Consider the following 25,401-nt stretch of genomic DNA (forward strand, 5'->3'; position numbering starts at 1 on the left):
GATTTCCAAACAACACAAGAAAAGCTGCAAGAGAAAACTAGATGAAAATCATCCTCCACATAACAAGCACATAATACACAAGTATTGTCAGGGATAACACCCCAGTTGTGAAGCTTATCCTTGGTCTTCAAGGCCCTTCTCATAGCTACCCAGGTAATAAAACTTTGCCTAGGTATGTTATGAGAAAACCACACAATATCACACCAAGGAACAACTTCTTCTTTCCTTCTAATGGCCTCATAGGTTTCTTTGAGAGTAAAGATGCCAGACTGACCTGCTGTCCACACCCTCTCATCATCAAAACCAGCTTGAATACCCACCTCAGGTGATCTATCCAAAATCTCAAACAAGGCTCCTGGAAGCATATGAGGAACAACCCATTCACCATTAGAGATACAGACACTGACTTTAGCTGAATCATTAAGCCTGCTATCAAGCCTAAAGAAAGAGTCCATCAAAGGATAAAGAACACCCAAGGGGTGCCACACATCAAACCAAAAATCAGTGCTTTTACTATTGCATATATGGACTTTGGCAAGGCTAAGACCTTGTTCTCTGCAATTCAATATACATCTCCAACTCCATGAAGAGTCCTGAGGAACCTTCATGACCCAGAAATCATTCCCTGAAATCAAGTTGGCCTTTACCCAGGAAACCCACAAAGTATCCTTACCAATAAACAACTCCCATATATGTCTCAAGGTAGCAGCAGTATTTAGAGTTAATAAATCTCTTAGATTCAAGCCACCTTCTTTATAAGGCAGACACACCACATTCCTACTAACAGTAGCCCTCTTAGCTTTCAAATCAGTACCAGCCCAAAGGAAGTTATGAATGATAGAGGAAAGCTCCTGAAAGACCCTCTTAGGCAAAACAAAAGAACTAATCCAAAACATAACCATGCCATTGATAACAGAAGAAATAAGAGTAACTCTACACCAAACTGGTCTGTGGGAGTGAGATAGAGGAGAGAGAAAGTCCCGGGTTGGGCGATTTCCGGCGCCGCCTGTCTTTTCTCCGAGTTTCTTGGGTTATTTCCGGCGCCGCTGTCTTCTCCAATTTTCTGGGTGCTCGGTGGGTAGCCGACATCTAGGTTTTCTCGTTACTGGTTCTTTTGTCCATTGTCTCCTTCTTGCCGGCACGTCCTCTTTGAGGTTTCATGTCGGTTGAGAGGGAGGCGAAAATTTCCCTTCCTCCTTCTGGTGGTGGAATTCCTGGTTCTTTGGGAACAGATGTTCCACCAAAACAAAAGGAAAATGGTAAGGGAAGAATGGATGGTGATGCTACTGGTGGGGGTTCTTCTTGGGCTTCTCTTTTTCACAAAGGTAATAGGCCTTCTCGTTCTAGGTTAGAATTCTCTCCTTCTACTTTGAATGGGGATGGCGTACCTGAAATTTGTCTTGAGGATTTTGAAGAAGAGATCAAGGAGTGTGAGAATTTCCTGATTGGGTCTTTTGTTGGGCATCGGTTACCATTTCCTTTGGTTCGTAGAACCTTACTTGCTCGATGGAAGCCAAAAGGTAATATGACTCTTACTATCCATGGTACTTCAGCTTATTTGATTCGGTTTTCTCTGGATGAGGATAGGCAGAGAGTTCTTGAAATGGAACCCTTCTTTATTGCCAATAGACTTTTCATTGTTCGGCCCTGGGAGCTTTTCATTGAAGATGATATTGACTCCATGAATACTCTGCCTGTGTGGGTATGTTTTAGAGGTGTGCCTATGTTTATGTGGAATCCTAAAGGTCTTGCTAGGATTGCTAGTCAAATTGGTAAGCCTATTATGCTTGATGAGACAACTGAGAAGAGGACTCGTACTGGTTATGCTCGGGTCTGTGTTGAAATTTCCAAGGAGTGTACAATGCCTGATACTCTCTCTTTTATGGTGAAGGGGGAGAGGGAATTTGAGGTTAGTGTTGAATACTCTTGGAAGCCTCTTAGATGTTCTAATTGTGGTTCTTTTGGTCATGCTCATGGGAAGTGTAAGGAACCTGTTCGACCAAATGCTCCTGTGAGTTCTGATGTTGAGATGGATGTCACTTCTGCTATTCCTAAAGAGCAGTGTTCAGCCCTAGTGATTGCCCGAGCCCAGGGTGTGAAATCTTCTGAGATTTCCCCTGCTAAGGGTCCCTCTTTTATTAATACCACTTGTGCTCAGGAGAAACTACCTTTTGGGGTTACTTCTGCAAAAAGTGCTATTGGAGAGGCTTCATCATCATCTATTGGCTTGCCAGAGGGGATGATGGCTGGACTGAGGTCAGGTCTAAGAAGCATATTAAGAAAGAGGGCTTTAGAAGACCTTTGGTGTCTACTCCTTTAGAAGATGGATATGCTGTGAAAGCTTCTAAGAGGCAGTGTGTGGTGGATGAAGATGGGAAGGACAATTGTGGTACTAATGGTGCTGGAGTAGCAAATATGGAAGTAGTAGATAAAGCTGTGTCTGATAGTGTTGCTAATAAGGTAGCACTGTTTGGTAAGGGAGTTGGTGGGGGCCAAGGGGTGCCTGGAGGTAGGAGAGGGCCTATCAGAATTTTACATGATTAGTGTAGGATTTTGGAATGTGAGGGGTCTTAATGACTCACTCAGAAGGAAGGAGGTTGTGAAATTTATTAGGAATAATGGGTTGAGTTTTTGTGCTGTTTTGGAAACTAGAGTTGATGTTACTAATAAAGATAAGGTTAAGCAAGTGCTTATGCCAACTTGGGAATGGGATAATAATTATTGTTGTGATAAGTTAGGAAGAGTTTGGATTTTGTGGGATACCAGCCAGTTGTCTATTTCTGTCTGTGCTAAAACAGATCAGGTGGTGACTTCTCAAGTGAGTTTGAAGGATGGAAGGTCTTTCTTGCTCTCTTGTGTTTATGCTAGGAACCTGGCCTTGGAAAGGAAGGAGTTATGGAGTGAGCTGAGAAGGGTGGCTGGTATTTGTAGTGGCCCTTGGATGGTGATGGGTGACTTTAACTGTGTGCTGAAGGTGGAGGAAAAAGTGGGTGGTGCTGTGCTTCATCAAGGTGGCTTAAGGGACTTTGGTGATTGTGTGGAGGATACTAATTTGTTTGATTGTCCTTTTTCAGGTAACTTCTTCACTTGGACTAATTCCCAAGGGGGGAATAGGTGTATTTCTGAAAAATTGGATAGGGCCTTGGTTAATATTGAATGGAGCCAGGAGTTTACTAATGCTAAGGCTGATTTCCTTAATCCTGGAGTGTCTGATCACTCTTCTTGTGTAGTTTCTCTTTTTGAGAAGGAGAAGGTAGGGCCAAGGCCCTTTAAGTTTTTTAATTGTTGGACAGAGGAGGAAGATTTTTTGAAGATTGTCAAGAAGGCTTAAGACTTGGCAGAAGGAGAGATTCTCTGGCATTTCTGACCAGGTAGTGCATGCTAGAAGAAGAATGGATGAGTGCCAATCTCAATTACAGAAGAATCCTCTTGTGGAAGAGCTTAGGGTGGAGGAGAGACTAGCTGTGGCTGATTTCTCTAAGAAGGCCATGATGGAGGAGTCAATGCTCAAGCAGAAATCAAGGGTCCAGAAGATTGAATTGGGGGATAGCAATACTAGATTCTTTCATGCTTCACTGAAAGAGAGAAGGTCTAGGAATAATATATCTTTTGTGTATAACTCTTCCAATCAAAAGGTGGTTAGTGCTTCATTGGTGGCTGAGGAATGTGTGAAATTCTATCAAGAGTTATTTGGGGAGACTGATTATCCCAGTGTGCCTCCTGAGCTGTTGGCTGGAATGGAGTTTGAGGAGGTTCTCTCAGATACAGAGGCTGATTTGCTGGTTAGGAAAGTGACAAGAGATGATGTTGTACAGTCTCTTGCTACTATTGGGATTGATAAAGCTCCTGGTCCAGATGGTTTCACATCTCACTTTTTTAAGTACTGTTGGGACATAGTGGGAGATGACTTCACAGAGGCTGTTCTCAGATTCTTCAATTCAGGCAGGCTTCTTAGGGAGGTAAATTTTACCCTTGTGACTTTAATTCCTAAGTCTACTAATGCTTCTAAAGTTTGTGATTTCAGGCCTATCTCTTGTTGCAATGTTATCTACAAGTGTATCACTAAGATATTGACTATGAGGATGAAAGAGTGTATCTTCAAGCTTGTTAGCCCTTGTCAATCTGCTTTTATTTCTGGAAGAAGTATTCAAGATAATATTCTCCTTGCTCATGAATTGACTAGGGATTATCATAAGTCTTTTGGACCCCCTAGGTGTGCCTATAAGATTGATCTTCAAAAGGCTTATGACTCTATTGAATGGCCTGCCTTGCTCCTAGTCATGGAGAAAATGGGATTTCCTTCTAAATTTAGGGCTTGGGTTTTAGCTTGTGTTTCTTCTGCTAGCTTTTCTATTATGGTGAATGGTAGTTCCTGTGGTTATATCAAGGGGCAAAGAGGGTTAAGGCAAGGTTGCCCCATGTCCCCATACCTCTTTGTTCTTGTCATGGAAGTGTTCAATGTGCTACTTCTCAGGAGATTGGTTGAAGGAAGGTTTAGCTTACATCCTAAATGCTCTAGGCCAGTTGTCACCCATTTAGCATTTGCTGATGATCTGTTGGTCTTCTCTAAAGGTGATATGGGGTCTGTGGAGTCTCTTCATGAAGTCTTAGCTGATTTTCATGAGTGTACTGGATTGATGGTCAATGTTGGGAAGAGCTCTCTTTATGCTGCTGGATTATCTGATTCTCTTCTGGCTCAAGTGTCCCTCTGTTTGGGCTTTGAGAGTGGCTCCTTGCCTGTTAGGTATCTTGGGGTGCCTTTGGTATCCACAAGGCTGAAGTATTATGATTGCCTGCCTCTGTTGGATAAGGTCAGGAATAGGATTAAGTCATGGAAGACCAAATACCTTTCTTATGCTGGGAGAGTGGTTGTGATTAAGACTATTCTTCAGAGTATGGTGCTATTTTGGTTCAGTGTTTTTGACCTCCCTAAGAGGGTTATTAAAGAGCTGGATGCTATGTTGAGTAAATTTTTGTGGAATGGTGCTGGGGTGGACTTGAAGAGAGCATCTATTGGATGGAGTAAGCTTTGCTTGCCTGTTCAGGAAGGTGGGCTGGGGCTAAGGAATCTGAATATCCTAAACATTGCTTGTTGTTTAAGACACATGTGGGATATTTTGAATTCTAATAATACATTGTGGGTGGAATGGGTGAAAGCTAATTTGATTAAAAAAAGGGATTTCTGGCTTATGAACATTCCTGCTTCTTCTTCTTGGGTTTGGAGAAGGTTATTACAGTATAGAGGGTATGGGATGAGGTTTGCTGTTCATGTTATAGGCAATGGCAAGTCCACCAGGTTGTGGAAAGATAATTGGCATCCCCTTGGCATTCTTGATAAGTTCTTCTCTGCTCATTTCAGATTTGATAGCACAATTCATGCTGAGGCTATGGTCAGTTCTTGCATTCTTAATGGTCAGTGGGTGTTGCCTTGGCAGTTGACTGTCTTTATAGAGTCCTTTGTTGACTTGCTTCATGATGTTTCCATTGATGAGGACATTGAAGATGTTCTTATCTGGAAGGCTGGGGACTCAGGTACATTTACTCTTAAAGAGATCTATGAAGCTCTTAGACCAGTGGGTCAGAGGTTTTCTTGCCATGAGCTGGTTTGGTTTTCCCATAATATACATAGACACAGTTTTATAGCCTGGTTGGCTCTAAGTGGTGGTCTTAAAACCAAGTGTAAGCTGTTGTTCTGGGGAATTGAAGTTGATCCATCTTGTGTGTTGTGTGGGCAGGGGAGTGAAGATGAGGATCATTTATTTCTTCATTGCAGTTACTCTAAGTTCATTTGGAAGAAGCTTTTGACTCTACTTGGAATTTACAGAGTTACTATAGGGGATTGGGAGACTGAAGTGGCTTGGTTGTCCACTATTTTGAAAGGAAAAGATGGCCTAGCTTTGCTGGGAAAGCTTGCCTTTTGTTCTTTCATTTACCATATCTGGTGGGAAAGGAACAATAGGGTTCATCAACATGGCTCTCTGAGCAAGGAGGTAGTGGTCCAGCAGATTATAATGGATGTCAGGCTTAAGATGAATGCTGTCAAGTGCAAGTTTGCTGATAACTCTAGGAACAGGGAGTTAGCTGCAGCTTGGAGGATTGATTTGAAGTTTGCTCAGATTAGAACAGTGGAGTGCCAGTGGCTGGGGCCTTCTCCAGGTACTGTCCTTATTAACACTGATGGGGCCTTCTCCTTGAGTGCAGCTGGTTATGGTTGTATCTTAAGAGATGCTGCTGGTTCTGTTCTTGGTGCTGGTCATGGTAAGGCCGAGCCTAGATCGGTTATGTATCATGAGCTTCAGGCAATTGAATTGGGGTTAAGGTTGGCTATGGGTTTATCTTTGACAAGAGTGGTGATAGCTACAGACTCTATGTCAGCCAAAGCATTGTTAAGTGCTGAGATTCTTAAGCCCCCTTGGAGGCTCAATCACTTGTGCAGGAAAATCAAGAAGCTGATGGGGTCTTTTGTGAGCTGTTCGATTCAACATGTCTTTCGAGAGGTCAATTTTGCTGCGGATTGGTTGTCAAAGAATGTCCCTAGTAGTGGTGAGCTGACCCTTAGGCCGAGTGAGCTGAGTTTGGAGCTGAGGCAAATCATTGAGGATGACAGGAGGGGCTTTATAAGAGTTAGGCATATATGATTGTAATTTTTCTTTTGAGTTTCCTTTTTTGGCTGGTTGGGCCTATTTTTGATGTTTTATTTTGTTGGAGGAGTTCTTTTACTTCTTGTGGTATTGGTTGATTGGACTTTGTAGTTTTGTGGGTCAGGCTCCCTTCGCCTGCTGATCTATGCAAAAAAAAAAAAGTAACTCTACCAGCATATGAGAGGAACTTAGACTTCCAAGATTGTACCTTCTTAAGCACCCTATCAAGCAAGGGCTGGCAATCAGCATAGGTCAATCTAGAAGAGAGCAAGGGAACTCCAAGGTATCTAACTGGCAAGGCAGCTACACCAAATCCCAACACAAACTTGATAACCTCAAGAGTGCCAGCATCAACACCACCAGCAAAAATGGACTTTTTATGAGAAGAGATTCTTGTGGGATGGGCCAGACATGAATTCTAAAGCCGGTTCTGTTAGTTGGTTTACTGTTTGCCATCCTTATAAGGAGGGGGGCTTAACTTGAGGGAGTTATCTACTCTTAATGTTGCTTGTACTCTTAGACATATATGGGAGTTCTTCATTAGTAAGGACACTTTATGGGTGCAATGGGTGGACAGAAACCTTGTTAAAGGCAAAAACTTCTGGCTCATGAGTGTTGTGGGTGATTCTTCTTGGTGTTGGCGCAGGCTTTTGCAAAATAGGCAGATTGGCTTGAAATCCTGCTTTGTTATGATAGGTAATGGCCAAGACACTTGGTTTCGGAAGGACCCTTGGCACCCTATGGGTATTTTGCTTCCTTTCTTCTCAGAGAAGCTCAAGTATGATGCCAGATTCCATTTAAATGCTAAGGTGTGTGATAGCTTGATTGATGGTGAATGGAATGTTTCTGACTTGCAATCCTTTTATTTTGGTCCCATTGCTAGTGGTTTCCACACTGTGGCTGTAGCTGGGGGTATGAGGACTCAAAAATTTGGTTAGCCAACGACAAAAGGGATTTTACTTTGAAAAGCACTTATGATGCTTTGAGAGGAGCTTTGCCTGCTGTTCCTTGGGTCTCCTTAGTCTGGTTTAGTCATAACATCCCCAAGCATAGCTTTATTACTTGGGTTGTCTTGCAGAAAGCTATTAAGACTAAGATGAAACTTTATAAATAGGGTATAAATATTGATGTTACTTGCTGCTTGTGTTCTAATGGTGATGAAGATGATGCTCATCTCTTCTTCCATTGCAGTTTTTCTAGGGGGTATTTGGAAGGAGCTTTTAAGAATGCTGGACCTTAGGCAGGTTTCTTGTCAATCTTGGGCTGATATGATTGCTTGGTGTATTAGATTCTTCCATGGGAAAGATAAAGTTGCTGTTCTTGGCAAGCTATCCTTAATGCTTTCATCTACCATACTTGGTGTGAGAGAAATAGAAGACTCTTTGCTAACAAGGTGGAAGATCAACAGAGTATATTGAGAAGAATTATTGCAGATGTAAAAATGAAGATGGTAGATAACCATTGTAGCACTGTGAGTAGTCCTAGAGTGGAGGCTATCTCTAGATACTGGAATATTCATTTGTCTATTTCCCCCCTTAAGATCATTCCTTGTACATGGGTTGCTCCCCCTCCTGGTTTCATTCTTCTTAACTCAGATGGCTCTTATAGTCCAGAGTCAGCTGGCTTTGGGTGTGTCTTGCGTGATTTTAATGGACAGGTTCTGTTGGCTGTTCAAGGTGGTGTTGTTCCTGTTAGTGTGCTCCACCATGAGCTTCAAGGCATTGATATGGGTCTTCAACAAGCTTTGGCTTATGAGAAGGTAAAGGTGGCCTGTGATTCCCAAGCAGTTTGTGAGCTTCTGACCAAGCAAGATGCTGCTCCCCCTTGGCAATCCTTGAATGTTTGGAGAAGTATCAAATGCAATATGAGTAAGTTTAGAGTCTGCAACTATTGAGCATGTCTTTAGAGAAGTTAATCAATTGGCATATTGTTTGTCTAAAGCTAGAAAAGCAGTAGGGTTTGATATTATTGTGGCTGGGGAGCTTAATGAGGAGATGCAGACCATTGCTAGTGACGACAGATTGGGCAGGATCAGGATGAGGAGGAAATGATTAAGTTTTTTTTTTTGCATTGATAAGCTGGGAAGGGCCCAGACCCAAAGAAAGACAAGCTACAAAAGCAACAAAGCAAAAACAAAACAATAAAAATCAGGCATTAAAGCCAACATTTTCTCAATCTGATTCTACCATTTTTATCATCCTTAAGAATTTGACTCAAGCCCTCAGGGAGGAAGGACACTTCAAACTCAACCACACCAGCAGGCCTGAGCTTAGAAAGGAGATCAGCAGCCTGATTAAGCTCTCTCACAACATGATGAACACTGCATTGCTGGAACCCACCCCAAAGCTGCTGGATTTGCACCCAAAGATGCCACACATCCAGAGGAGGCAGCTTATGCTTATCTGCTAGCAGAGAATACACAACCATGGAGTCTGTAGCAAGAGCAATTCTGGAACAGTTATGCTTAAGGTCCAAAAGCAACCCAAGTTGGACACCTTGCAATTCATGAAAGAGCACAGACTTCATAGGAGAGGACCCTGCACCAAGAGCAACAGCATTCCCATCTGAGTCCCTAAGAATAGCCCCATAGCCAGCTGACTCAGTGTTCAAGGAGCCATCTGAGCTAATGAGGATACACCCAGGAAGGGGAGGAGACCATCTATAGCCCTTAACAGCAGGCCTGGTGAGCTGCAAATCAAGATTCCAATTATCAACAAACTCCATATTAAGGATTGACCATTCAACCCTGCACTTCCAAGAAGAAACTTTAATTTTGACCTCATCCACAATCAAGTTAACAATCCCTGAGATAGTATTGAACTTAAGCTGAAAAACCCTTGCATTTCTTTCAAGCCAAATATGGTATATGAAAGCATTAAAGACCAAGCAGCCAACTCTAGCATTCACTGATGAGCCTCTAAAGTGATCACAGCACCACCTGACCTCTTCCTCAATAGACAAGGAGCAAGGCCTAAAAAATCCCAGCAGGTTCAATAGCTGACTCCAGACACCCTGAGAGAAGGTACAACCAAAGAATAGGTGGGTTGGAGTTTCAGGGCCTGTGGAGCATATACCACATTCAGCAGGGACAGGAAGACCCCAATTCCTAAGCCTATCCCTGGTCTTCAACCCATTATGCATAAATAACCAAGTTATAAAGCAATGCTTAGGAACACAGTTGGAAAACCAAACCAGATTCATCCAAGGAACAGTCTGCCCTCTAGGCCTAACAACATTATAAGTGTCCTTCAAGTTGTACACACCTTTGGAGTTGGCCTTCCAAACCAACTTATCCACCTCCCCAACAGCTAGAGAGACATTACTCAAGGCAGCAAAGACCTCAGGAAGCTCAAATTTCAAGTGATCAGGAACAAACCAAGCACGTTCTCTAATGAAATTAGCAACCTTGATCTCAAGATGTAAATCAGAATGGTACCTATAAGTATCTGAATACCATTCATAAAGCACTCCCTTAGGATGCCAGGGGTCTATCCAAAAAAGAGTGTCACCACCATCCCCAATAAGATGGCAAAGAATACCTTGAGCAACTTTCCTGCATCCTAGGATCTTCCTCCAGCACCAGGAGCAGTCTTGAGGAGCTTCCATGAGCCAAAACTGCTTACTCTTGATGAGATTCAACCTGACCCATCTGACCCAAAGAGTATTCTTGTTAGAAACCAAATCCCAAATGTGTCTCAGGTTAAAGGCTAGGTTAAGGGCCTAGACAAGCAAACAATATCCCATCTGATAGCAGGGGTCTATCCCAAAGAGTATTCTTGGTTTTAACCAAGACCACCCTCAGCCTTAGGCAAGCAAACAATATCCCATCTGATAGCAGCCTTACTAGGTCCAATATCAACTCCTGTCCAAGGGAATCTATTGAATATGCTATTAATCTCCTTATAGGCCCTCTTGGGGAGCACAAAGACTGACATCCAGTATATCAACATGCTATTCAAAACCACATTGATTAGGAGCAGCCTTCCTGCAAAAGTGAGGGACCTAGCCTTCCAAGAGTGCACTCTAGCCTGTACCTTTTGAATGAGAGGAAGGCAGTCAAGGTATGAAAGTCTAGTAGAAAGGAGGGGAACGCCCAAGTATCTCATAGGCAAGTCTCCTTCAATAAACCCAAGAGCAGCCTTGATAACCTCCTTTCCTGCATCATCAAGACTAGCACAGAAGACAAAACTCTTGTGATTGTTAGCAGCTAGACCAGTACACACAAACAGAAGGTCCAGAACTCTCCTAAGAGCTGAAGCAGACTGATCATCACCTCTCATGAACACCATGAGGTCATCAGCAAAACATAAATGGGTGACAATAGGATTCCTGCACTTAGGATGCAGATGAAAGTCCCCAGCAACCTGTTCTTTATGAAGGAGCATAGCAAAAACCTCCATGACCATCACAAAGAGGTATGGGGAGATAGGGCAGCCCTGCCTAAGACCTCTCTTGCCAACAAAACACCCATTCACAGCACCATTAACTACTACTGAAAATTTTGGGGTAGTAACACAGGCTTCAATCCACTTGATGAACCTATCAGGGAGATTAAACTTCTTAAGAATCTTCAAGAGAGAAGACCACCTAACAGTATCATAGGCCTTTTTCAAGTCTATCTTCACAGTGCATCTAGGAGCCCCATCCTTCCTGCCATACCCCCTAACAATCTCATGAGCAAGCATTATATTGTCTTGGATAGATCTCCCTGAAATAAAGCAGATTGATTCTCTCCCAGCAAAGATCCCACCACACTCTTGAGCCTAATGGTAAGAATCTTGGTAATGGTTTTGTACACCACATTACAACATGCTATAGGTCTAAAATCTCCCATAGTATTCACATTAGGGACCTTTGGAACCAGGGTGAGAAAAGTAGCATTCACCTCCCCTAAAAGCTTCCCAGACTTGAAAAAGCTCAACACAGCTCTAGTAAAGTCATCCCCCACCACTCTCCAACACCTTTTGAAAAAGAGAGATGAGAACCCATCTGGCCCTGGGGCTTTGTCAGAACCAATGGTGGAGAGAGCAAACACCACCTCCTTCCTAGTCACTGGAGTGATCAACCCCTGCAAAACATCACTAGAAATGGAGTTAGAAAACTCAAAGGAGCCTAAACCAGAGTCCTCATCCTCATGTGTCTCCTCAAGGCCAAAGAAAGCTTTATAATGGTTGACACACTCATTAACCACCTGCTGTTGGTCCTCAATGACCACACCAGCACCATTAGTGATTTTGTGAATGTTGTTCCTAGCCCTCCTCTCCTTAATAGTGTTGTGAAAGAACTTGGAGTTACCATCCATCTCAGTTAACCATTGCACTCTAGCTTTCTGTCTGAGCATGGATACCTCAGCCTCAGCCAAATGAGTATAACTACTCAATACCTGCTTCTCAATCCTTCTTAGGTTAACATCTTGGGGATGATCATGAAGGGCAGCTTGGACATCCTCCAACTCTTTCCTAGCATCAACAACTTGCTGGGGAAAAGTTAGAGAAGTTAGCAACCTTCCATTGATTAAGTCTGGCCTTAACCTTCTTAAGCTTAGTAACTAGTTGGAACATAGGAGTACCCAACACATCACAGTCCCATTCCTCTTCAATCATCTCCATGAACCCAGGCTCATCACACCAACAATTGAAGAATTCAAAAGGTTTCCTACCAATAATTGGGACCTCAAAGAGGGAGAAAATAGCAGGAGAGTGGTCTACCTGGCCAGGGGGAAGGAAATCAGCTCTAGAATCAGGAAAGAGGTGCAGCCATTCCACATTAATGAGTACCCTATCCAGCTTAGAGAAAATACTAGCAGGACCCTCTTGTCTGTTGTTCCAAGTGTAAACGCAACCATAATAGGGGCAATCAAATAGGGCTGAGTCAAGCACACAAGCAGCAAAGTCCTTGTAATGACAAGGTCTAACCAAATCTCCTCCTTGTTTGTCATCAGGAGTAAGAATGGAATTAAAATCCCCCAAGAGAGCCCAAGGACCTCCAAATCTCCCAACCAGAGACTTGATATCCTCCCACAACTCCTTTCTAAGCTCACAACTATTGTGACCATAGACCATAGCAAGAGAAAAGCATCTGGCATCTCTAAGTGTAACCTGGACAGGAATCAATTGGTCAGAGGAGAAAAGCTGTGTTACTTTCAAAAGATTAGGGTCCCAACCTAACCAAACTCTACCACCACTATGAGCAGCATAGTTATCAAGATACTGCCAATAGGGGTTAAGGGATCTCTGCACCAGCCCCTTTTTATCAAAAGAAACTCTAGTTTCAACTAAACCACACAAACTTAACTTGTTCTTTCTCATGAGGTCTTTCACCTCCTTTATTCTTGTGGGGCTATTCAAGCCTCTCACATTCTAGCAGCCCAGACTAACCATTTAAAGGGTGAGAGGGCTTCCTGGTTTGCACACCCATCTTGGGACCAGCGCCACTTGATGCAGAAGCTCTCTCCTTATTGGCAAATAAAGCAACCACCTTAGCCACACAGTCTGTATGCTCAGTTGCAGATTGTTGCATTTGAGTGCTACAAGTAACTCCAGTGTCCAACATCCCATCTAGAGAACCAGCACCCTCAATACCCTCCATAGACTGGGGAACTAGCCCCTCTTGTTGTCCACCCTCTAAGAGGCAGACTCTTTTAGAAGCATGGTTAGTAAGATCTCCAGCTACCCTGGTTGAGTGAGCCCCAACATGAGCCTGCTTGCTTTTCCTCTTAACCACAGGTGTCCATTCCTCCTCCATTCTGTTGGAAGAACCACACATTTGAACAACTGGGGCACCATTAGTACTCTCCATAAGATTGGCAGCCTTAAGTTCCTTCTCAAAAGCATCATCATTGAGAATAGCAAACCTAGACCCCTGACTAGCTAAACCCTTGGTAATCTCTTTAGCCACAGGGTCTCTCTTGATTGAATCCTCAAAAGGTACATTAGTCTTCCTAGGAATAGGAGGAGCAGCAGGAACATTGCTCTCATTAGCATTCTGTCGAACAGGAGCACCCCCACTGTTCCTACTCTCAGTGGCATTATGTCGAACAGGAGGACCCCCACCATTCCTTGGGTGTTGATATTGCTTCCTAGGAGGGTTCTTAGCACTCTCGTTACCACCTGAGGTCAGCGACCAGAGAAATGACCAAACTCACCACACACAGTGCAAATAACTGGTTTCCAAGCATAATTAACTCTAACTGTGTTAATCTTAACCTCATTAGTGATCAAACTAACACTGGCTGGAAATTTACACTTCCTATCCACTTCAACACAAACTCGAGCAAAGGACATACGAGATTTAGCCTCAGTTGGCCTATCCAACATAATTGGCTTACCAATCAGACTAGCTATGCGAGCAATACCTTTGGGGTTCCAATAAAGAGAGGGAACATCCCACAGACTAATCCAAACAGGTACAAATTCAAGTTTTTGTAGTTCTTCTTCAATAAAAGGTGACCAGGGTCTCACAACAAACAAGTGATTTAAAATGAATATAGGTTCATGCTCTAAAGCAGCTTGCCTATCTTCTTCAAGAACAAATTTAATCATGTAAGCAGAGGAGCCATGAATAGTTAGAGAGAACTCACCCTGTGGCTTCCATGCCTTCTTGAGAGCAGCAAGCACATTAGGGTATGGCATTCGACGACCCACAAATGAACCCACAAGCCAATCTTCACATTCCTTCTGCTCAGACACAAATTCAGAAGTAGAGAACCTCGCAACTGGTTCGCCATTCACCATCGCTGGTTCAGTAAACTCCAGGGGAGTACTGCTCAGAATCTTCTTACTTCCCATAAACAAGGAAGCCCAATCAGCTCTCCAAGAGCCATTACCTGTTGGTAGCGACGAGAGATTCTTAGAGGAGAATCGCTCATCATCCGACTTCTCCTTCCCTTTTGAGTTCTGTTTTGAGGAAGGTCCTTCCCCAAAAAGGTTAGGGGTTTCCTCGCCAGAAGCAGGGAGGAGAAACTGTGGCTCCCCTGCCACCGGCATACCTCTCCTAAAGAAACAAACCAGCAGTTAGAAGCCTGTCGGAAGGAGACCAACAATCGAAATTCCAAGAAGATCGGAGAACAAAGCAGGTGCCGGCCAACCACCAAGCTGCCAAGAAAACCGGAAAAGAAAGCCGCGCCGCCAGACCCTAGAAAGATACGCCGCCCGGGAGATTCTCTCTCCTCACTTTTTGTAATGATGTAATTTTATCTAAAAAAAAAATGATTGAGTTTTCTCTTGTGTTCTTTCTTCTTTATTGTTTTTTGATGGTTGTTATATTTTGTTGGGACTATATATGTTTCTTTTGGGTTGCTTGGGTTTTTGTATGGGTTGGGTTTTGTTTGTTGGCTGTTTTGGCTGACTTCCTTCTCTTGTTAAGGTTCTGGATCCCTTAAAATCCTGCTGATTAATACAAAAAAAAAAACATATTGAACTCTGGATTTTTGTCTAATCATAGACTCTTCCATTCTAGCTTTAAAACTAAAGTCAGCCACAACCTCTTTTTCTCTTTCCCTTACTTCAGCACAGAGAGGTCTAATCCTCAGCTCTGTCTGAACATCATCAAGAGTAGACGTAGCAACCTAAACCTGAGAAGAAAAGGAAGAGAACTTATCCTTCTTCCATATACAAACTTTACTTTTTTGAGCTTAGTAACTAGTCTATACATAGGATTGGCCATAACCTCAATGTCCCAAGCCTTCTTTTTTTTTTATAATGATAAGCGGGAGGTGCCCGAACCGAATACAAAAGAATAAGAATTCAAAAAACAGCAAAGAAATCAAAATTACATCAAATCATTAGCCCCACCCTTTCCTCATCCGCACTGTTCCTCTCGAGTCCGCATTAACAATATTGACTAATTCCGCCGGTAGTTGACTAATATTCAAGTGAGTTACACCCGGTCCAAGCTTCATCTTCGACAAGAAATCAGCAGCCTGATTGGCTTCTCTATAGACATGAAAAACCCGAAAACTCCAAAATTGGCTCCGAAGCCTCTGAACTCTCTTCCACGAACGCCTTGCCCTCCATGGTAATCTCTGATGTGGTTTTGCAAGAAGTAACTTGATATTCATCGAGTCAAGACCAAGTTCAACGTCCTGCAGTCCGGCACTAAGTGCTAACTCCAATCCCAACTCAACACCTTACAGCTCGTGTATGAAGATAGTCTGTCCATCAACCTGACCTGTGGCTGCTCTGACAACAATCCCCTCCGAATCTCGAATAATGGCCCCATACCCCGCTTCCACCTCGTTCAGTGCACCATCAGTATTAATCATATATCTTCCTACCGTCGGCCGAGTCCATTTACATGGAGTGTAGACTGGCTTTTGGAGAGAGATGATAAGATTCCAGCGATCAATGGTTCTCCGATTCTCCTCTGTATCTTCAAACCGTTTGGTAACGGTGTTCAGCTTGATCCTCACTTCATCACAGATAGTGTGTATAATCAGCCCCGGTGACATGACATTACTTCTAAATACCCTGTTGTTCCGCTCCTTCCAAATATGATAGACATAGGCATTTAGAAGCAAACGACCCACTCAGGCAGCGATAGAGAGCCCACCAAAGTGATTGATACACCACTGTAGCTCCCCTTCCCAATCAGCGGCACATACTCTCTGAAAACCCATCTTGAGTAATAGCGATTCCCATATAATCTTTGTGACCGAACAACCAAAGAATAAGTGGAAATCCGTTTCTTCATCTCCCCCACAGAAAACACATCTTATTGAACGTTCTTCTTTCAGTTTCTTTTCTTTCTTCATATCTTCTCGAATTGATGTACATACTTGTTTTTGTTCTTTTTTCTCAGGCATCTTTGTGATGGGACGGCTAGTCTTATTCTGCCATGTTGATGTTAGAGAGGCGATGGGGTAAAAATCTAGTCTAGATCGTTCAATTCTAGGGGTTTTCTGTAGGTATAAGTACTGATTTGATTCTATTGATTTGCTAGGATGATTGGTGCCAACTTTGCCAAGTTAGCTGTGTGAAGTGGCTTTCTGAACTAGTCTTGTGGTTTCAGTTAGAAGGAAATATAGTTTGAAAGTGCAATCTCCAAAACACGAATTCAGGCCATGTTGTTGTGGTTTATGCTGTTACACGCCTAAATAATCAGTTTAACCAACATGAGGCGTATATCGTATCTTTACAAGATAGCATCGCATCCAAAGAGCTTTGTTTTAACCGGATTGTCACCAAATTCTGCTATGTTATTATGTCAGTATAATAATCGTTGTTTGTTTCCTTCGCTTGTTATTGGGATCTGGCATATGCTCAACATATTTGGGTTTTCAACTACAGGAATTCAGGTATTTTTGAAACAATATATGTTGTCCTTTCGTATTTCCAATTGTAAATGTTTTTTTTATAATGATAAGCGGGAGAAGCCCGAACCGAATACAATGAAATAAAACTAAATAAAACAGCAAAGAAATCAAATTACATCATTTCATTAGCCCCACCCTTTCCTCATTCTCACTGTCCCTCTAGAGTCCGCATTAACAATATTGACTAATTCCGCCGGCAGTTGACTAGCATTCAACTGAGTTACTCCCGGTCCGAGCCCCATCTTAGACAAGTGATCAGCAGCTTGGTTTGCATCCCTATAGACATGAAACACCCGAAAACTCCGAAATTGGCTCTTAAGCCTCTGAACTCTCTTCCATAAACGCCTCGCCCGCCATGGTAATTTCTGATTTGGTTTTGCAAGAAGTAACTTGATATTCATCGAATCAAGACCAAGTTCAACTTCCTGCAGCCCAGTACTAAGTGCTAGCTCCAATCCCAACTCAACACCCTGCAACTCATGTATAAAGATAGTCTGTCCATCAACCTGACCCGTGGCTGCTCTAACAACAATCCCCTCTGAATCTCGAATAATGGCTCCATACCCCGCATCCACCTCGTTCAAAGCACCATCGGTATTAATCATATATCTCCCTGTCATCGGCCGAGTCCATTTACATTAAGTATAGACCGGCTTTTGAAGAGCGATAGTAAGATTCCAATTGTAAATGTTGTTTGAGGCTTTAAGCATCTTTGAAATCTTAAATTTGATCTTTTCTATTCTTTTTCATTGTTAGTTGTTAAAATGCATTTTATGTATGGATGAAATCCTACTTTTCATGTATTATTGGGGTTTTGAAGCATGAAAAAGTGAAAAATGTGATGACGTTGTCAAGTCATACGCAGGACAACATTTTATCCGCGGTAGAGTTGTTACGTTAAGAGTAAAAAGCTTCTTCCACCCTTTTTAATTATATCAAGTAATTTACTTGTGTTTAAAGAGAATACTCGTTAACTTAATAATTATTTGGTATATGATACTCTTTTCGACAGTATTTTGAGATCTCCTCATACTGCAGGTGGAAGTTCTATAAGTACGAAGCAACCTTCTCAAGATAGTAAGGATTTGCTGGTGTGGCTTTGGCAAGTTAAGCGCATACCACACAATTTCAAAAAAGGTAAAGGACGGATAACCTTTATATGTCACAATTGTGTTGTTATATTTGCTTTTGAATTACCTAGCAGCTATATTTCTTCATGTTAGAATTGATATAAGGTTAAACTTTAGAAGGTAAAATCGAAGAAAAGAAAACCTTTTTTTTGTGTTCAGGGTGTTGGTGAAATAGGACTAGCAAGAAGAGTTGTTTTACTAGTCCAAAAGTGGTATAGATGCGTTATTCTTGTAGGTTTCAGGCTGCAGAACGACAATTGGTTTGAACTATGGATGACTTATTCGGGTAAATCTAATATTATTTGTATGTTTTGGGAATCTTATGTTTCATCTATAAATCTCCATAACTATCCAAATTTTGGTCATTACAGTGAGTAATTTCATTAGTTTGAGGCCACCTTACAGTGAAGAAATAGGTGATCTATGCTTTCTTTTTCGCATTTGCATAACACGCATCTATTTGGAATTACGAAGCCTCTGTTCTTCAGATTATCAACTGTTGGTTTTTTTTTTGGTATTAATCAGCAGGCTAAGGGAGCCAGGCCCAAAACAAAAGAGTTCAATACAAAAGGCCTAGCCTATACCCTTAGGAGGGAACATACCCTCACAAGAACCAAAAAACAAGCCCACAATAGTCTCAACAAAAGGAATCATACCAAAAAAACAACAAATAGACAAACACCAGCTCACAAAAACAAAAGAAGACTTCATTTAGTTCTTTTCCTAACAACACCCCTTCTATCCTCCTCAAGAAGCTGCAGCAGCTCAGGTTCAACATCTTCCGAGCATAAGACCTCCTCATCACCAACAGGCCTATGTTTAGAGAGCCAATCAGCAACCTGGTTGACTTCCCTAAAAAACATGAAGCACACTGCACATAACAAACTTAGCCATAAGAACTTTGATTCTCTTGATCAGGAAGCCAACAGTCCAAGGATGTTCAAGAGAATCTGCAGTAAGAATACAACAGGCTATCATGGAATCTGTTGCTAGCACCACCTTAGGTAAATACAGCATGTTTGCCATCCTCAACCCAGCTTCAATACCCTGAAGCTCATGAAAGAGTACTGATTTAGGAGCAGCTCTACCCCTCACAGCAACCAGCACCTCCCCCAAATGATTCCTCAACACACCACCATAGCCAGCACCATCCACACCAAAAGACCCATCTGAGTTAATAAGCACATTGCCTTCATCAGGTCCCTCCCATGTACAATCTACCACCAGGGGAGCTACAAGATTTGCCTCAATGTTCCACTCATTAGCAACAAACCTGTCTCTGGCTGAATCAACAAATTTAACATGAACAGGATGAGCTTTCATTCTCACTTCCTCAATTATTTGAGCCAACACCTCAAGTTTGCTCCTAGCTGCATCTGAGTGAACCTTTTTGTTTCTCTCCCACCAAACATGATAGATAAAGCCATTGAAAGCTAATTTGCCTACAAGGCCAATACCATCCTTCCCCTTAAACATAGAGACACACCAATCCACTTCCTTAGACCAATCACCTCTAGAAACTTTAACAAGGCCTAACATTGAAAGCAACTTGTTCCAAATGAACAAAGAAAATTCACATTGAAAGAAAAGATGCATTTCATCTTCACTAGCTTTCCCACACAAAACACACATAGGGTCCACTTCAATTCCCCAAAAGAGGAGCTTGCATTTGGTAATAAGACCACCTCTCAACACCACCCAAGTTATAAAGCTGTGCCTGGAGATGTTGTGAGAAAACCAAACCATACTATGCCATGGAACCACCATTTTGCTCTGCCTTAAAGCCTCATAGGTGCTCTTGAGAGTGAATATACCCTTGTCATTAGCTTTCCAGACTCTCCTGTCTTCACAATCCTCCTCAATGGGAATTTCATGTAATCTAGAAGCTATAGGACCCAGCTGATCATAAGTATGGCTACGCAATGACCAAGAACCATTAGCAATACAGGCACTGACAATGGCTCTAGCATTAAGCCTGCTGTCATATCTCCAGGCCACATCAAAATGCTCAGCCAAAACCCCCATTGGATGCCAATAATCAAACCAGAAGCTGGTCTGCTTCAATAGCCTATAACATGAAAAGCAAACCTCACACCATAATCCCTATATTGAAGCAGCCTTCTCCAAATCCATGAAGCATTACTAGGAATATTCATAAGCCAAAATTTTCACTTTTTAATAAGATTAACTTGGACCCACTCCACCCACAAGGTCTGCTTCTGACAGAAGATGTCCCAAATGTGTCTGAGGCAACAAGCAATGTTTAGAGTCACAAGACTTCTCATACCCAGCCCACCTTCTGCATGAGGAAAACAAATACTGCTCCAACCAACAGCAGCCTTTTTCACCCCCATGTCTGGCCCAGACCATAAGAACTTACTAAATAACTTCTCCAACTCCCTCAAAACTCTTTTAGGAAGATCAAAGACACTGAGCCAAAAGTAGACCATACTCTGAAGAATAGACTGCACAATTACCATTCTGCCAGCATAGGAGAGAAACCTAGTCTTCCATGATTGGATTCTGGCCAGAACTCTATCAATAAGAGGTAAGCAATCAGAGTACCTCAATCTGGAAGAAATAAGAGGAACCCCAAGATATCTAACAGGGAGAGAGGCACTCTCAAAACCCAGCACATCCTGAAACAGCTGCACATCATTATCAGATAACCCAGCAGAGAATATGAAACTTTTCCTAGAGTTTACTCTCAAGCCAGTACAGTCATAGAAAGACTCAAGGCCATGGTAGAGCCAAAGTCCCCTTTAGAGAAGACCAACAAATCATCAGCAAAGGCCTAGTGAGTCACTAAGGGTTGAACACATTTGGGATGAAGGTGAAATCTATGCATTTTAACCATGTCAAGCATAAGAACATTAAAAATCTCCATCACTAAAACAAACAAATAAGGAGACATTGGACACCCTTGCCTAATACCCCTCTTACCCTTGATGTAGCCAAAGGAGCCACCATTCACCATGAAGAACACCTGGCAGAAGACACACAAGCATAAACCCATTGCCTAAATTTGCTAGGGAAACCCATCCTCTCCATGACCTTCATAAGAGCATCCCATTCAATAGTGTCATAGGATTTTTGCAAGTCAATCTTCATAGCACACCTAGGAGGCCCCAAGTTCTTATGATAATCCCTAGTAAGCTCATGAGCAAGCAAAATGTTATCTTGAATGCACCTACCTGAAATAAAACCAGACTGGCAAGGGCTAACCAGCTTAAAGATTACCTCTTTCATTCTCACAGTAATGATTTTAGTTATACACTTATACACAGTGTTGCAACAAGATATAGGTCTAAAATCAGAGACTTTAGAAGCATTCTTAGATTTAGGAACTAAAGTAACAAGGGTAGAATTTACCTCACCCAAAAGTTGTCCTGAAGAAAAGAATCTCAACACAGCTTTAGTAAAATCCTTACCAACAATATCCCAGCAAACTTTAAAGAAATGAGCTGTAAATCCATCTGGCCCAGGAGATTTGTCAGAACCAATGGTGGATAAGGCATAGACCACCTCATCCCTAGTCACTTCCCCAATCAGCCTAGCAGCCTCTGAATGCTCCAAAATGTAGTCAAACTCCATATTACTTAACATCTCAGGAACTCCCCTTTGATAATTAGAAGTACCAAACATACCCTGATAGAAATCAACACACTCTTGAGCAACCAAATCAGTCCTCAGAACCTTTTCATTTACATCATTGTATATGAAAGGAATGTTATTCCTAGACCTCCTCTCCTTCAAAGAGGCATGAAAGAACTTAGTATTATTGCCACCAAGGTGAATCTTCTGAACCCATGATTTTTGTCTTAGCATACTCTCCTCTTGCCTGGCCAACTTAGAAAGTCATTAACAACCTTCCTTTCTGCCCTCCTAGACTGCTCACAAGAAGGATTTAGAGAAACCAATTCCTGTAGCAGCTCCATCTCCCTTCTAGCCTCCTGTACCTGAGAAGAGAACCCCTGAAATCTCTCCTTCTTCCACAAAAGTAAGGCAGCTCTCACCTTCTTCAACCTACACACCAACCTATACATAGGATTACCAGTCACCTTCACCTCCCAAGCCTTTGCAACAACCTTCATAAAATCCTCCTCTTCACTCCAGAAATTATAAAATTTGAAAGGTCTAGGACCCATTTTGATCTCCTCATACAAGCCCAACACACAAGGAGAATGATCTGACACCCCAGGCAAAAGGAATTCAGCTTTAGAAGAAGGAAACAATTGAATCCAATCAATGTTGACCATAGCTCTGTCCAATTTCTCAGCAATATTCCTCTCTCCTACCTGCAAATTAGACCAAGTAGAGAAGCACCCTGAAAAAGGACAATCAAACAAGTAAGTATCTCTAACACAATCTTGAAAATCAGACACTTCCCCAGGCTTAACAGTAGCTCCTCATATCTTCTCATCCACCCCTAGTATAGTATTGAAGTCCCCCAACACCAACCAAGGACCATCATAGCTCTGAGACAACCTTCTCAGCTCAGTCCACAGTCCTCTCCTCTCAAGGCTTGTGTTCCTAGCATAAACACAAGTTAATAAAAAACTCCTACTATCTCTCATCACTACTGAGACAGTCAAAGATTGATCTGTCATAGCAGTAACAGAGACAACAACCTGACAAGAATCCCACAACAACCGTATCCTTCCTGACCTATCACAATCATAGTTACTCAACCAGCTTCAAGTGGGAAAAATGGAGTTCTTCACCTTCTCTTTATTACTAACATCTACATGAGTTTCCACCAAACAGCATAAACTCAACTTATTACTCCTAATAAATTTAACCACTTCCCTAGTTCTGAGGGAGTCATTAAGCCCCCTCACATTCCAACTCCCAAAACTAATCATTAATGTGTCTCAAAGGGACTCTACCCTTCAATCTCTGGCTAGGTTGCATATTAGCCAAAGAACCCCCAAACAACACAGCCTTACAGCAACACCAGACTGCTCAACCACCACCCTACTCTCATCCATAACATCATTATGCCCTTTATCTACCTCTGCACCACTATCCACAACACACATCCTCTTAGGAGCCTGACTACTACCAGGACCATCAGAGGCATCCACCATAGGCCTTCTAGCCCCATCAAAAGCTTTATGCTTCTTAGACCTTGTGACCTGAGTCCAATTACCCTCATCCTCAACCATAGCAGCCATATCAGAGGAAGTGGTAGCCACCTCAATCTTACTTTTTGCAGGGGGAACCTCAAGAGGGACCTCTCCCTGAGCACAAGCAAGATGGGGACCAAAACTCTTAGCAGAAGACACCTTTTCAGGTGTCACATTCTGAGCACGAGAAACAGGAAAACCAGTAGTAACTTTAGTTACAACCTTAGGTGCACCAGGACTTGCCCCAGCAGCAGGACCAATCCCATTCCCTTCCTGGGCATTAGGTCGAACAGTGGACTTGCACTTACCCATAGAATGGCCAAAAACACCACAACCAGAGCATTTTAATGGCCTCCTTAGGAATCTCCACACACACTCGAGCATAAGCCAACCTTGAACGTCGAGTAGTAGGTTCATCCATTATAATAGGCCTCCCCAAATGACTTGCAATCAAAGTCAAACCCTTAGGGTTCCATAAAAACATAGGCACCTTCCTGAAGCACACCCAAACAGGAAGAGTATCCATGGTAGCAATGTCTTCTTCAATAAACAAACTCCAAGGTCGAACAAAGAAAAGTCTATTAACAATGTATAATGGTTCCATTTCCAATACTCTTTGTCGATCCTCCTCAAGAGAAAATCGAATGATATAAGAAGCATCACCATGAACAGTCAGAAACATCTCACCTTTAGGTTTCGATTGAGCTGTAAGGACTCTTCGAACAAGAGGAAACGGTAATCTCTGACCAACAAAAGATCCAATAAGCAGATCCTCACATTCCTTAATTTCTTCTTCGAAACCATCAAGATCAATCTCAGGTAATTCACCCTCCTTACAAACCCTAGGAAGTGAATAACCCAACTTAGCACGATATTTCTTTGCATCAGGCCGAAACAACGAAGCTCAGCTCGAATTCCACTCCTGCTCCTTCGAGCCAGAACCACCAGGGCGTTGAGCAGATGAAGAACTCGAACTGTTAGGAAAATCAGCTCCAAAAGAAGAAGAACCGATTCCTGCTCCCTCCTTAGAAACAGGAGGGAGCAAGACAGGCTGCTCCCCAGCCGCCAGACCGCCTGAGAAACCCCTATCCAAAAACACGGGACTCACCAACCACCGCCCCTTGCCGGAAAAATCAAAACAGACCACTCCTAGAAAAACGCGCCGCCTCACTCTTTCTCTCTCTTCAAAACTCAGCCTTTTTGCTTCTTTTTGAAGAGGAGATTTTTTCAACTGTTGGTTACTAAGTGCCATTGCTCACAAAAGAAATCCTACTCTTGGAGGAATTGTTGTTCTAACATGTTTCAGCTAGCAAGGGACCGATCTGAAGCTGCAGAACTTGCAAACTTATTCGTAACGAAGTTATAAGCATTTGTCTGGAAGAAGGCCTCGTGAGTAATATTGTCAAAAAAGTTGAAGGAAGCATTTTGAAGAGGTATGAACCTGTTGACTGTTGTTGCAATAGAAGATGCCCATAAATTGAGGCAGGCCTTAAGTTTGAGCACATTTAGAACTAATTAAACCATGTTAATCTTATAATAAGTGTTTTTTTTTTCATATTTTTCATTGATTTTGACAGGTAACCTGTAGATAAAACACAGTATGTTTGCCCTTAAGGATGTTGGGATAAATGCAGATCCAATAGCAGCCGAAACAACTATTATAGGCATCGTATTTGGGGCTTAATTTAAGGTTAAAAGTGTATATTGAAAATTCTATTTTCTTAAGGTCTGCTGAATTGTCAATATCTCTTATAGCAGAAGAAACAACTCTTATAGGCCTTGTATTTGGGGATTATCTTCGATTTAAGGTTATCAGGTGTATATTCAAAATTCTATGTTCATGCAAAAGTGTAGTAACTTTTTTAACTAAATGCAGCAGATAGAGTACATTTAGTCCTAAGGGAAGTCTGAGCAAATGAGAAGATGATAGATCTCGTTGTTGAGAGAGATCGGGACATTGCAACTCTAGAAAGATGACCTTGGACAATTACAACTACCAAAATGGATGGACTGAAGAAGTATTATTGCAGCAGGTTGGTTAGCTCGCTATTTTTACACAATTTTGGTTGTGATGTTATCCAAATTTGGGCCTTTCCTCCTTTCTTATGGCATTTACACATGATTCCCAAAAATAACACAAAAGAAAGAATAACAAGTGTTGTCAACTCAAAAAGATTGGGTTGTCCTCT

The 25,401-nt window shown here is 42.2% G+C and overlaps 4 protein-coding genes across 4 annotated transcripts; 1 reads left to right on the forward strand and 3 right to left on the reverse strand.

Annotated features, from left to right (window-relative positions):
* Window positions 1-1,159: 1,159 nt before the first annotated feature.
* LOC147544047 (uncharacterized) lies at window positions 1,160-7,579 on the forward strand. Its single transcript, XM_086635574.1, has 5 exons — window positions 1,160-2,261; window positions 2,321-2,468; window positions 2,653-3,253; window positions 3,372-6,586; window positions 7,288-7,579. The coding sequence occupies exons 1-5, from the start codon at window positions 1,160-1,162 to the stop codon at window positions 7,577-7,579; spliced, it is 5,358 nt and encodes a 1,785-aa protein (XP_086491700.1).
* Window positions 7,580-8,795: 1,216 nt separating this feature from the next.
* LOC147544048 (uncharacterized) lies at window positions 8,796-10,247 on the reverse strand. The gene has a single exon (XM_086635575.1). The coding sequence runs from the start codon at window positions 10,245-10,247 to the stop codon at window positions 8,796-8,798; it is 1,452 nt and encodes a 483-aa protein (XP_086491701.1).
* Window positions 10,248-11,325: 1,078 nt separating this feature from the next.
* LOC147544049 (uncharacterized) lies at window positions 11,326-14,626 on the reverse strand. The gene is made up of 4 exons (XM_086635576.1): window positions 13,885-14,626; window positions 13,019-13,750; window positions 12,173-12,915; window positions 11,326-12,117 (listed from the first exon to the last, which is right to left on the reverse strand). Exons 1-4 carry the CDS (start codon window positions 14,624-14,626, stop codon window positions 11,326-11,328), a joined length of 3,009 nt encoding a protein of 1,002 aa, XP_086491702.1.
* Window positions 14,627-18,935: 4,309 nt separating this feature from the next.
* LOC147544050 (uncharacterized) lies at window positions 18,936-24,464 on the reverse strand. Its single transcript, XM_086635578.1, has 10 exons — window positions 24,133-24,464; window positions 23,589-24,054; window positions 23,033-23,485; window positions 22,552-22,714; window positions 21,953-22,410; window positions 21,070-21,833; window positions 20,649-20,843; window positions 20,371-20,564; window positions 20,273-20,327; window positions 18,936-20,151 (listed from the first exon to the last, which is right to left on the reverse strand). The coding sequence occupies exons 1-10, from the start codon at window positions 24,462-24,464 to the stop codon at window positions 18,936-18,938; spliced, it is 4,296 nt and encodes a 1,431-aa protein (XP_086491704.1).
* Window positions 24,465-25,401: the final 937 nt, after the last annotated feature.

Source organism: Eschscholzia californica, unplaced genomic scaffold (genome assembly GCF_041429995.1).
Source record: "Eschscholzia californica isolate CP2 unplaced genomic scaffold, dmEscCali1.0.p SCAF_4, whole genome shotgun sequence".
In the NCBI taxonomy this organism is placed as follows: domain Eukaryota; kingdom Viridiplantae; phylum Streptophyta; class Magnoliopsida; order Ranunculales; family Papaveraceae; genus Eschscholzia; species Eschscholzia californica.